The following is a 12,500-nucleotide window of genomic DNA, read 5'->3' as shown; positions in this document are numbered from 1 at the left end:
AAGAGAGGAGAGAGAGAGAGAGAGAGACTACCGTTGATCAATCACGTCCATTATATAATCTGAACCTCTCTCTGACTCCTGATTGGTCGGTTTGGTTTACCTGGCGAGCCGGCAGACTCCATCTGTAAGACGAGCTGCTGCGTCTCCATGTTGAAGAGTCCGATGTGTCCGCTGGAGAAAGACGTCACCATGTGAGCCGGATCGCAGCTCACCAGGTCCACCGAGGTCGGCACGCCCAGCTCTGACACAAACACACAGCAGAGAACGTAAAACGTCATTGGTCGGTGATGGAGAAGTGACCTTGACGAGGGCGCCGCTGTCCTAAAAGTTGAATCTCTTTCTAGAAAAACAGCTGCCGAGCGTTTCTCACCTCCTCGCTCGTTGAAAACAGCGAGAGACGGCGAGGTGTCTGCCGCGTTCCACAGCCGGACCGTTCCATCAGCAGAGCAGGAGAGGAGGCGGCGGTGGGCGGAGCTGTAGACCAGACCCCACACGGAGTCTGTGTGACCGCACAGCGCCCCCCGCAGGACAGAGGACTCTGCAGGAGCACAGACACAGAGAGAAGGATTCAGGAGAGAGATCTCCTGCACAGATTCTCTGCAGGCTGAATCAAACCTGGATCGTACCATATGAGTCGTAGGGGTCGATGTTTGGGTTGGGGGTGTTCCAGCTCTGAATGGTTCCGTCCACCCCTCCACTGAAGCACTGCTCGCCGCTGGAGCTCATGGTGACGCTCAGCACCGCTCCGCTACACCACAGAGGAGAACATCTTTTATTTGAATAATTCAAACTTATTTTACTTGAATCGTCAAACATCAAAAGTGGCGTCTGAAAATATGATTTCCTGCACCAGACATATCACGGCATTAGAGAATGAGGTGAGAAGGATCTCACCTGTGAGCTCTGAACGTGTAGATGGGCTCCACGTCTAAAGCTGCACACCTGTCGGTTCGAAGAACAAAGATTGTAAAACATCGACAGACAGCATCACTACATCATGAAAACAGGTGCTGGTAAAAATAATAAAAACGTCTGCGGTGTTTTTTACACTCTTACTTCTTGGCGGGCGCCGTCTTCTGCAGGTTCCACAGTTTGAGCGTGTGGTCCTCGGACGCTGTGACGAGGACCGGCTCCACCGGGTGGAAGGCCAGGCTGCGGACCGAGTCGAAGTGACTCCTCAGGGTGAACTTTGGGTTCCAGGTTTTCCTCAGTGCGTCTTGGTTGTTCCCGATCTGAAAGAAGAGGAGCGTTAACAGTTTGAACGCACACATTATAGACGACCCGGCCAGACCGCGAGAGACCACACACCTAGGGTTGCAAAATTCTGGGAATTTTCAAATTTGGAAACTTTCCATGGGAATTAACGGGAATTAATGGGAAAAAAACGGGAATTTACTAAATTGAAGGTTGGCCCTTAACGGGGAACTTAAATATAGTTGTGGAAAATATATTTTAGCATAATTTTGACTAAAACAACCAGATTTCATGCAAGGACACTTGAATATCTATTCTATTCCACTATAGAGCGCCACAGGAATGAGTTCTAAAACCAGGAAGTAAGTTAGCATTTGAGCGCCATGGGGTCTAACGTCTAAAAGTCAATGTGGATTTTGAATGTGTTTGTGGTTAGACTCCTGAAATAAGGTCTGTGGTTAACACAAGCTGAAGAGATGTTGGTGTTTTGTTAGACCACATAAACTACGTTAGGTAAAACCTCCACTTGTGAAGTTTGAAGTTTTTACTCGTCTTTAAAAAGGCGGTTGCTAACAAGTGGCTAAATGTGACTACAGCGGTCGTCGGGGACATTAAACGTCATCACACCGGACACAGAGGGCGGGAACTCTCTCACTAGTCGGAGATGTCTCCTGTAGGTTTAATCTTTAGGTTAAGGTGAATATTATGTTAGTAAACTATTTATTAAGCTACGTGGATTAGTTTATCGGAGATCATCTGAAGCTGAACGCTAGTGACGTCACAATCATCCCACCGTGGTGTAGTTAGCTTGTAGCATGATGTTAGCTTTTTACTTCTGTCGGCCGCATTAACGCTTCAAGCATCATAAAAATGGCGTTCATCTGTGAAGATTATCCTGCTGAACAAAACGCCTACGCTTCAGAAACGTGTGTTTAACACAGAGATTATTTTCTGCAATGATCCAAAATCCAATGAAAACATCCCAGAGGAGGATTCTGGTTAGACCCCGTGGAGATGATACTTCAGGGTTGGCCTACAAAAATACGTCATATGGTTTGTTCTCTATCACAAGCACATAGCACACAGCCACACATTCCAGCCCGTTGACTACATAAAGTGAAGTAAGTTTTGATGATATTATGAGGTGAAACCTACGACTGAGTTGAAAGTTGAAAAGAAATGATGAAAGCGATCGTATGAACACGCTCAGACGTGTCGTTTCCCGCTCTTTTCAGTGGATCCAGCTGATGGATCGGTTTACTCACATCGTAGCCCAGACTCTCAGCCTCGTTGGCCACGGTGAGTCCGGCCAGTTCTCCCAGCCCGAGCTCGTTGGAGACCGCCTCGTCCACCCGGCCCAGGATGAACGACTTCCCCGAGGACGGCAGGAAGGTCATAGCTTCTACGGAGACGTAAAACACAGACAGCTGGGGGGTCAGAGAGTCTCTAAAACCCCTCTAAGACTGAGTGCTGAGTGTTCAATAGGAGACGTTACCCTCTTCAGGACGGCCTTCCTGCTCCAGGCGGGGCACAGCGGGGCGGGAGGGCGGCGTGACGGGCGGCTGCATGGAGGGAAGCTCCTCAGCGTCCCGCAGGTTAGCCAGCATGTCCTGGAGCTTAGAGCGGTTTGGTCCTGGAGGGAGGGAACGAAGAGGACGAGGAGGAGGAGGGGGAACAACGTGAAGGAAAGACGTTTGGGAGACAGAGATGGTAAAGAGAAACGTTTGCAAAATGAGTTTAATTGTCGTAAAGAAGAAAATAAAATCAGCACGGAGGATAGAAGAGAAGAGCAGCTCTGCAGAGGATGGAAACAGACGAGAGGACTCTAATAATGTTCACAATCACAATCAGTAATTCTACACACTGCGTTTGTTTTTTTTAATAAGAACTGTCCTCTGTCTTTCCACAAGTGAAAGTGTTTATAGTATATGCCTAGTATTATTTTATCTCTATTGTAATTTCTTGTTTCATTTAATTAATGTAAATATGTTTGTTTTTTCACTTTTTGTTTTTTCACTTTTTGCTATTTTTTTTACTAATTATACTGCTGTTTTTGAGCTGTGGTAACAAAGAAATTTCCCCCAATGGGAGATCAATAAAGTTTATCTTTATCTTTATCTTTAGGAAGGAAAATAAATCTGGAGAGTCAGAAAACAGAAAGAAGAAAAGTCTGCAGGAGGAACAGAAACATGGAAACTCGCTGACACAGAAACATGAAGGGTTAATGAAGACATGAATCATGAGGATTCATCAGTGACTGCACTGGACCCAGGGATTCATGTTTTTATGTAAAAGATTGAAAACAAATGATTTACATATAGATGTTCAATAACAGATCAGAATAAAGGGAGATTTATCTTTAACTCTACGGAGGCCCTGAGCGGTCAGTGAAGCAAAAAATAGTCTGGTGATCCATTTGTCTGATCAAACTAGCGTTCTATTTTGTGTTTGTGATAGATTATTTTAAGTAGATTTTTGTGTCTGTTAATATTCTGTAATCTTCTGTTGTTGTTGCAATACTCATTTCAGCCACAAGAGGCTGAACTACTCCATGACATTTAAAGATCACATATCGTGCAACTCTAATATGTGTCTCTAGTCCGTCTACAAACCCCCCAATGATGAGAAAAGTCCATCCTCTTCGTCTTTTTCCTGCTCCACTTTTCAGAAAATGTGTGCTCAAACAGGCCGTTTGGAGATTTTCCCTTCATGACATCACAAAGGGCAGTAGCCCCTCCCCCAGGTGGGTGACACTCCCACAGCTAGGTGTTTGTTCTGCCCTCTGAGTCTGCCTTCTCAGCGTAAACAACAGGACATGGAGCGAGAAAGCCAGAGACACCCAAGCCCTTCCAGAGAGGGGGCGTGGTCAGACACAGCTCATTTACATATTTAAAGGTACAGACACAGAAACAGCCTGTTCTGAGCAGGGCTGAAATAGAGGGGTTTATAGACATGATCAAATACAGGATCAGAGTGGATTTAGAACAAGAAACTTCACACACATGTTTTGTGGAGCTCTGAGACTTATTTAAACTGAAGAAGAAGAGGAGGAGGATATGTCACCTTTAAACGTTTTGCATATTTCAGTGATGGATGAAGTTTTAACTTTTCTTCATGAATAACTTCAATATTTCAATTTTAGTTTTAAGTCACACAAATGAGGTGACATGAAGTGTAATTTATTGTTTTGTGTCTTCACTTGTAAGATGTGCAGAGACAGGACAGAGGATGGACTCAGTAATCAGGGAGAGAGAGAGTGGGGTCTAGCATGCGGGAAAGGAGCCACAGGTCGGATTTGAACCAGGGCTGTCTGCCTGCTTCGAGGACTTCTCTGTACATGGGGCACGCACACTAACCGCTAGGCTACCGGCACCCCTTTAAGATGTTTGCTCAATCAAAAACAGATAATTTAGAAGTTAAAAACATCAGAGAAAGGGAGGTGGGGGGGCGAGGGGACAGATTCAGAGGAGGAAAAATAAAATGGAGTGAGGAGAGAGGATGAGCTCCAGGCCTGCGTCAGGACTTACTCTTCACCCCCTTCTTGGACTTGCGCTCCTTCCTGTACTGCTCCTTGAGCTGGGCTATCAGTCCCTGGTCCACGTCCCAGGCCAGCTCACCCAGAGGAGACTGCTCTTCCTTCTCTACAGGCCGGCAGGGGAAGGAGGAGGGGAGGAGGGGAGGGGAGGAGGGGAGGAGGGGAGGAGGGAGGAGGTGAGGTAGAAACTTGTAGTGAGTGCCTGGATGCATTACAAAACATAACTTCACCGTGATGAACAAACTGAGGCAGGCAGGAAAAGGAGGGACGATAGAGGAGGGTTACTTCCTGTGTCTGCATCTTTTGTTATGATGGAGGAATCTGGCTTCGTAAACAAACAATAAATAATCTGAGATTTTCAGAATAAAGTTCTTACGGTGCAAGAATAAAGTTGCAGGATGATGAAGCAGTCATTTGAGTTTACAGTTAAACGCTACGGTTAAATGAATAATACTTCCTCATTTCAGAGCAGACGATTGGCTGCTCTTTTGGTTATTCCCCTTCAAAATAAAATATTTGTAAAACATAAACTAAATTTCTTTGCAAAATTTCGACTTTTATCTTGAAAAGTTCCAACTTTTTTACGTGGCCCAAATACTCGTATGTCCGCAGCTTTCTCCTTCAAAATAAAATACAGACTTCTCCTAAAGTGAAGCTGGCTGGTTCCTTCAAAATAAAATACAGACTTCTCCTAAAGTGAAGCTGCTCCATTGTCCCTTCTGGGCCTCCATACATGTGTGGTGGTGACTGTGTCTGCAGAGTACTCTGACTGGATTTTACTGTTCTGATTTGTTCTGGTTGACTCGGGACGTTTCAGGGCAGAGCTGGTGTGTTTCCTCCAGCCAATGACAGCGCAGCAGGTGAGTTTCGGAGTGGATATAATTCTGCTGCCTCGCCTGTGGGGGGCGTAAGTCTAGAGTCGGTGTAAAACAGCTCCCTCTAGTGGAGACTATAAAGTCTAAGCATTCATCTCTGCTTTGAAAATAAAGCCTGGAGATGATGATTTTGCTGCTGTCACTTCTTGAATCTTCAGACAAAAAACAAAAAAAGCCTTCAACTTCAGCCGACAGCTGAGACGGTGATAAAAATAAACATTGCGTGCAGATGGTCACTGGGTAAAGATGACAAAACATGCAGAAATCACTGAGGGGGAGTCTGCAGGACTGAACGCTGCCACGACAACTGCGAGCGGAGACAAAAGGAAGGATCTCATCATCCTTCCTGGTAGCCTGAGGCGAGTGACGCGACGGGTCGAGGAGGTGGCGTAGGTTCAAGAACAAAAGACTCAGAAATGACAAATCTGTTTCATAAGTGAAACAGCCAAACGCAGGGGCTGCTCCCGCTTTTCCTCTTTAATATGTCCTGTTTGTTCTCTGATGGGAAACAAAACTACTTATCATTTAATAGTTTGATGATTGAAAGATGCAGCTTTTAGAAACGTAAACATCTTAAACAAAAAATAAAAAAATAACCGTTTTCAGCTCTTCTCAGGCTTCAACACCTCGATAAGAGAGTGAGAGCTGCATTGAGTCAGCACTCCTGTACGACTATCTGGACTGTGAAGTGTTGAGTCACACACTGCGTGGGGTTCGCTTTTTTGTCATTGGCCAAAAACGACATTGAATGTGTTGCTAAGTAACGGTAGGAAAAAAGGGGGTTTTGAATAGACTGCGGGGGACGACAGGTCACCAGCTGGAAACTTTATTTTGTCGAGTGTTATATAGAAAGGAAGTGTGTTGGTGCAGGAGCATCACTGTGCTGGACAGGTTTGTGTTCTGCTTTCACTGTGCTGGACATGACCACTGATGATACACCTGTTACAGGACAGTAAAATAAATTCTACTCCGAATCAGTAGTGAGTTAGGATTTCTTTTTTTTTTGTTCAGCTGATATTATATAAACCTCAGTTCAATTTCAGTTAAGTCAAGTTAGCGTCTGTTATTTTAATACATTTTTAACCCCATGTTAAACGCATGGTATGTAAATTCTGCCACCAGGGGGCTCTCAATCAAAAACAATAACAAAAGACGACTTAGAGGGTGGCGGGGAATCATGGGACAGATTCTCTCTACTACCCAACGTTTGGGTCCCGACCCACCAGTTGAGAAACACTGTAATATATAGAAAGTACAGTAGGTAATTAAAATCATCTTTTAGTTTGGATCATGTGAAATCGAGCCACGAAACTGCAGTCTTTTGAAGCGGAGTACCACAGGGCACTATATTAGCTCCTCTTAACTTTTCAAATAGTTCCGAAAGAATAAAAGCCTTAAAATCCTAATTAGTTAATCCCATTGACCCTGATCACAATGTTTTAATGTTCTGCTGACTCACCCCACTCTCCGCTGTCCTCCCCACTCCTGGACTCGGGTGATCCGTCCAGCTCCTCTGGACTCGCCAGGAAATCGAAACCCTTCAGAGCCTCCTCCGTGTCGGGGTCGTCGCTGAGGTCTGAGGTCGTGGAGGAAGGTGTGGACGACTGTTTCTTTCGTACCATCTGCTGAACGTTAGGCAAAAGAAAAAGTGAAAGGAGACTCAAAACTTCCTCACTCAGAGTTTAAAAACATCAGACAGGAAATGAATGTCTGATCCACTCAATAATGTGTGCAGAGGAGAAATTCTGCCATAAAAAAATGCACGATCATTTCTTACTTATTCAAATGCAAATGTAGCTAAAAACTGTGCTGCAAATTTTTAAATCTTCTTTTTAAGGACTAGATGATACAATCCGTTGTAACCTGCATTATAACCTAAGATGATGTGAGTGGGGACGATCATGCCTGCTGAGGGTTTCTAGGGAGCGGTGTCTTGGTAAGGGAGATAAAGGGAGGCTACAACATCACTGGGGTCATCAGGTGGGCACCATGCATCCTAGGTGTTTCGATGACAGGCCCACGAGACCTCCAAAGGGCTCATCAGCAACATCTGGCGTCCCAGGTGTGCCCCCCTCCTTTTTACCTCCCTCTACTCACCCTGTTAGGAGGCTAAGGTAGTACCTCTCCTCATTGATGGCCTGCCGTAAGGCCTACTCATGAACCCCCATGTCCTTCAGAAGCCTGGTGGTTGACCAGCCCACAAAGCCTCTGCATCAACCTCAACAGGGCAGTCCCTTAATTTCCAGCGGATTCTCTCAGCTTGGATTACTCAAGGCTTTAGGCTTCCTCCATAGCATCCAATTTAGCGATGCAAAGTGAGGAGGACCAAAGCACAAGATCTGGTCTGGAGGTGTGTTGCGGTAATCTCATCTGATTTAAAGCCGTTTACTGCTTACTTATTATTGGAACCTGACACCAGTACAAGCTTTCTGCCACTTGCTGGCTCAAAGTGAAGTAACTCCGCCCACCTTGACGCCATGTGCATTCCCTCTATATTCATGAACTTTTCTACTTTTTAAATGAGGTTTTTGAAGCCAAGGTATGAGTCAATTTGAACTCCTAAGAATGTTCTCGTGTTCATGTCTTACTGTAGCCAAGTCTAAGATGGTCTTGTCCCGTCCTTCGCTGTCCTCCTCGTCATCATCATCGCTGAACTCTGCTGCGGCGCTCTCTATGAACTTAAAGGCCTCCAACACGGTGGCCGAGTCGGACATGTCCGGTTTACTGGAGGGCGAGAGGAACAGAGACTGAAACTATAAAAGGTGTTACTCCAAAGACGGTCTACATTTAGGGTTCTGTAGTTCTCTCGCCTCTATCTCGTACCTGACCATGCCGCTGTCCTTCAGCGAGGACGGTTCGGTGCCGTTGACCATGGGTTCGGCTTTAGTGTCTGAAGGTTTCTCTCCTGAGTCTCCGGTGAGGCCGAGCAGTGCTCTGACTCTTTGAGACTTCACATCCAGGATGGTGTCTGTGTACCCGACCTCCTGCAGGTATCTGAGGACAGACAGGAGGTAGGACACAGGGGACAGGAGACAGAAAGAGGAGACAGGAGACAGGGACAGGAGACAGAAAGAGGAGATAGGAGACGGGGCAAGAGATAGGAGACAGGAGACAGAAAGAGGAGATAGGAGACAGGAGACAGAGAAGGGAGAGAGGAGGAAGGGACAAGAGACGGGGACAGAGATAGGAGACAGGGATAGGAGATAGGGACAGGAAACACAGAGGACAGGAGCCATAGAGAGGAGACAGGAGACAGAAAGAGGAGACAGGAGATAGGAGACAGAGGCAAGAGATATGAGACAGAAGACAGAGAAAGGACACAGGGGCAAGAGAAAGAAGAAGGGGACAAGAGATAGGAGACAGGAGAAATAGAAAGGACACAGGAGATAGGAGATAGAGAAGGGAGATAGGAGACAGGGACAGGACACATGGGACAGGAGACAGAGATAGGAGATAGGAGACAGAGACAGGAGACAGAAATAGGAGACGGGGACAGAGATAGGAGACAGGAGAAAGGAGACAGGTCAGACAGGCTCATATCTGATTAGATCAGACAGCAGGAGGTCGATTATAAACTTGAACCAGCTCTCTGTTCACATCTTTTGTTCTTGCATCTCTCTCCGTTGTTCTGTAAAATGTAGAATGAACTAAAACATTCTGTCACATCCCTAAAGACTTTAAACCAAGATAGAGGATCGTATTTGAGAGGTCCCTGAACGCCCCTCTTCATTCTGTGTCTCGGTCTCTTCCTCTGGTGCCACGCTGTGACCCGCACAGCTACACAACACCACAATTATATCAATGGAGCGAGGGACTCCTTAAAGGGGCAACGCCACCCGTTTGAATTGAGATCAATGTGGATCCACAGTTTGTCAATGTTTGCACACAGAGATGAAAAATTTGCACCAAGACAAATTTTACTCAGCGACAGTTAGCGAAGTGCTGATCAGACTGACCTGAAATATTTCTTACATTTCACTGACTTTCATCTTAATCATGATAAAAAGGTTAGTCACTTTGAAGACTTTACATGAAGCATTTTGTGGCTCCAAAAATTCAAAAAGAAGATTCTTATTTGACATCATCGCCTGATATGATAACTAATCTGGAGGATTCTGAGTCGAGGTTAGCTAACATTTACATGCTTTTAAATGTTAGCTGTATCATCCTTCAGCAAAAGTGAACTTTTGCCCCACAGAAGAGAAGCCATGTACTTAAAAGAAGTTCAAACGGATCTCTGTACCGTACCTTGTCCCTGGGACAGCAGAGAGCAGGACTCGAATGACCTGAGAGCAGCGCTTAATGGAGAGGTTTAATCCTCAGGGGACGGAGATTTATACAGAAAAACATCCAGTGTGTTTGTTCACACACACACACAGAGAGAGAGAGAGAGAGAGAGAGAGAGAGAGAGAGAGAGAGAGAGAGAGAGAGAGAGAGAGAGAGAGAGAGAGAGAGGAAAGTCTGCCTCTCTCTCTCTCTCTCTCTCTGTACCAGCCTCTCCGATCGCAGGAGGCCTCGACGCCTTCACACAATCCTCCATTCACTGTCACCACACAGACACCGCTGACACACTCACACACTCACACACTCACACACACACACACAGACACACTCACACACACACACAGACACACACACACGATAGTTTTTGAGTCCCGCACATGACAAGAACACACCAGGTCGAGTCTGTCGAGTTCCCTCCAAGCAGTAAGTAAAAAGCTGAACAATGTAAATGCATATAGTGCTGAAATCTGCAGTTCCTCCAGTGTCCACTAGAGTCTGTCTCCTGCAGTGAGTCAGTCCCCATAGAGCTCTATGTTAAAATGTCTAACTTTACAGCTGCAGTTCCTCCAGTGTCCACTAGAGTCTGTCTCCTGCAGTGAGTCAGTCCTCATAGAGCTCTATGTTAAAATGTCTAACTTTACAGCTGCAGTTCCTCCAGTGTCCACTAGAGTCTGTCTCCTGTAGTGAGTCAGTCCTCATAGAGCTCCATGTTAAAATGTCTAACTTTACAGCTGCAGTTCCTCCAGTGTCCACTAGAGTCTGTCTCCTGCAGTGAGTCAGTCCTCATAGAGCCCCATGTTAAAATGTCTAACTTTACAGCTGCAGTTCCTCCAGTGTCCACTAGAGTCTGTCTCCTGCAGTGAGTCAGTCCTCATTGAGCCCCATGTTAAAATGTCCAACTTTACAGCTGCAGTTCCTCCAGTGTCCACTAGAGTCTGTCTCCTGTAGTGAGTCAGTCCCCATAGAGGTCCATGTTAAAATGTCCAACTTTACAGCTGCAGTTCCTCCAGTGTCCACTAGAGTCTGTCTCCTGCAGTGAGTCAGTCCTCATAGAGCCCCATGTTAAAATGTCTAACTTTACAGCTGCAGTTCCTCCAGTGTCCACTAGAGTCTGTCTCCTGCAGTGAGTCAGTCCTCATAGAGCCCCATGTTAAAATGTCTAACTTTACAGCTGCAGTTCCTCCAGTGTCCACTAGAGTCTGTCTCCTGCAGTGAGTCAGTCCTCATAGAGCCCCATGTTAAAATGTCTAACTTTACAGCTGCAGTTCCTCCAGTGTCCACTAGAGTCTGTCTCCTGCAGTGAGTCAGTCCTCATAGAGCTCTATGTTAAAATGTCTAACTTTACAGCTGCAGTTCCTCCAGTATCCACTAGAGTCTGTCTCCTGCAGTGAGTCAGTCCCCATAGAGCTCCATGTTAAAATGTTTAACTTTACAGCTGCAGTTCCTCCAGTGTCCACTAGAGTCTGTCTCCTGCAGTGAGTCAGTCCTCATAGAGCTCTATGTTAAAATGTCTAACTTTACAGCTGCAGTTCCTCCAGTGTCCACTAGAGTCTGTCTCCTGCAGTGAGTCAGTCCTCATAGAGCTCCATGTTAAAATGTCTAACTTTACAGCTGCAGTTCCTCCAGTGTCCACTAGAGTCTGTCTCCTGCAGTGAGTCAGTCTCCATAGAGCCCCATGTTAAAATGTCTAACTTTACAGCTGCAGTTCCTCCAGTGTCCACTAGAGTCTGTCTCCTGCAGTGAGTCAGTCCTCATAGAGCTCCATGTTAAAATGTCTAACTTTACAGCTGCAGTTCCTCCAGTGTCCACTAGAGTCTGTCTCCTGCAGTGAGTCAGTCTCCATAGAGCCCCATGTTAAAATAAACATGTTTACAGCCTGGTATACAACTCACCTGTTTACATTATATTAAGGCTCATAGGGATGTAGAATTAGGGGGCATGGCCTCCTTAAGTGACAGGTGGGAGCTGCTAGTTGTCTGCTAGGTGTCACCTCAGCTAACACAGTCCCTAACCTTTGACCTCTGGGCCGTGTTTGAGCCTTTTGGAGATTTGTCCCTGTAAATATCAGACTAATAATCTGTCTCTCTCTGTGAGCTTTATTAACTTTTTTAACAGACCGTCCAACAAGTCTGAGCTCCACTTTTTACAACCGGTCACATCAGAACTTTATTTTATTTACATGTTAGCAACAGTTAGCAGCTAATCTGAGTCTGTGAGAAGCACACCTGTTAGCGCGTTGCTTAAGGCCCGACATGCTCCGTTAATTTCAGTCTGATAAATAAGGACTTAGCCTTTAAGAGGTCATAGATTGTGTTACTTTGATAACCCCCTCTCTCTGAATTTAACAACAGTTGTGAGTAATTCTTCCACATCTGTCGGCTAAGAGGTGCTCAGAGTGGATTAGTGTTTGATTCTCATTTAAAGTGTTAATCTCCATTAAGAAGATTGACTCTGCTGCTCTTTTTCCTTAGACACACACACACTTTAAACACACACACAACGTCCACTGTCCCATGACACTGTGAAAGTCTAAATTAGTGTGTGTGTGTGTGTGTGTGTGTGTGTGTGTGTGTGTGTGTGTGTGTGTAAACTCACTGTCTGAGCAGCTGGCG

At 45.7% G+C, this 12,500-nt stretch overlaps 1 protein-coding gene across 1 annotated transcript in view; it reads right to left on the bottom strand.

Moving 5' to 3' along the window:
- The window catches only part of strn (striatin, calmodulin binding protein), a gene marked incomplete at its 5' end in the record, with an annotated part of 22,517 nt that overhangs the window by 6,795 nt on the left and 3,222 nt on the right, over positions 1–12,500 (bottom strand). The window contains 12 exons of the mRNA XM_061027688.1: positions 101–241; positions 371–538; positions 627–748; positions 895–942; positions 1,057–1,232; positions 2,460–2,596; positions 2,690–2,827; positions 4,722–4,835; positions 7,064–7,229; positions 8,193–8,328; positions 8,428–8,598; positions 12,484–12,500. The exon at positions 12,484–12,500 is cut by the window's right edge and continues 68 nt beyond it. Of these exons, the coding sequence (XP_060883671.1) occupies positions 101–241; positions 371–538; positions 627–748; positions 895–942; positions 1,057–1,232; positions 2,460–2,596; positions 2,690–2,827; positions 4,722–4,835; positions 7,064–7,229; positions 8,193–8,328; positions 8,428–8,598; positions 12,484–12,500 (1,534 nt within the window). The remainder of the gene's footprint in view (positions 1–100; positions 242–370; positions 539–626; positions 749–894; positions 943–1,056; positions 1,233–2,459; positions 2,597–2,689; positions 2,828–4,721; positions 4,836–7,063; positions 7,230–8,192; positions 8,329–8,427; positions 8,599–12,483) is intronic.

The sequence above is a fragment of the Labrus mixtus genome, chromosome 2 (genome assembly GCF_963584025.1).
Source record: "Labrus mixtus chromosome 2, fLabMix1.1, whole genome shotgun sequence".
NCBI lineage: Eukaryota > Metazoa > Chordata > Actinopteri > Labriformes > Labridae > Labrus > Labrus mixtus.
Note: the sequence above shows the minus strand (reverse complement) of the source record. Positions and strands in the feature narration are given on the sequence as shown.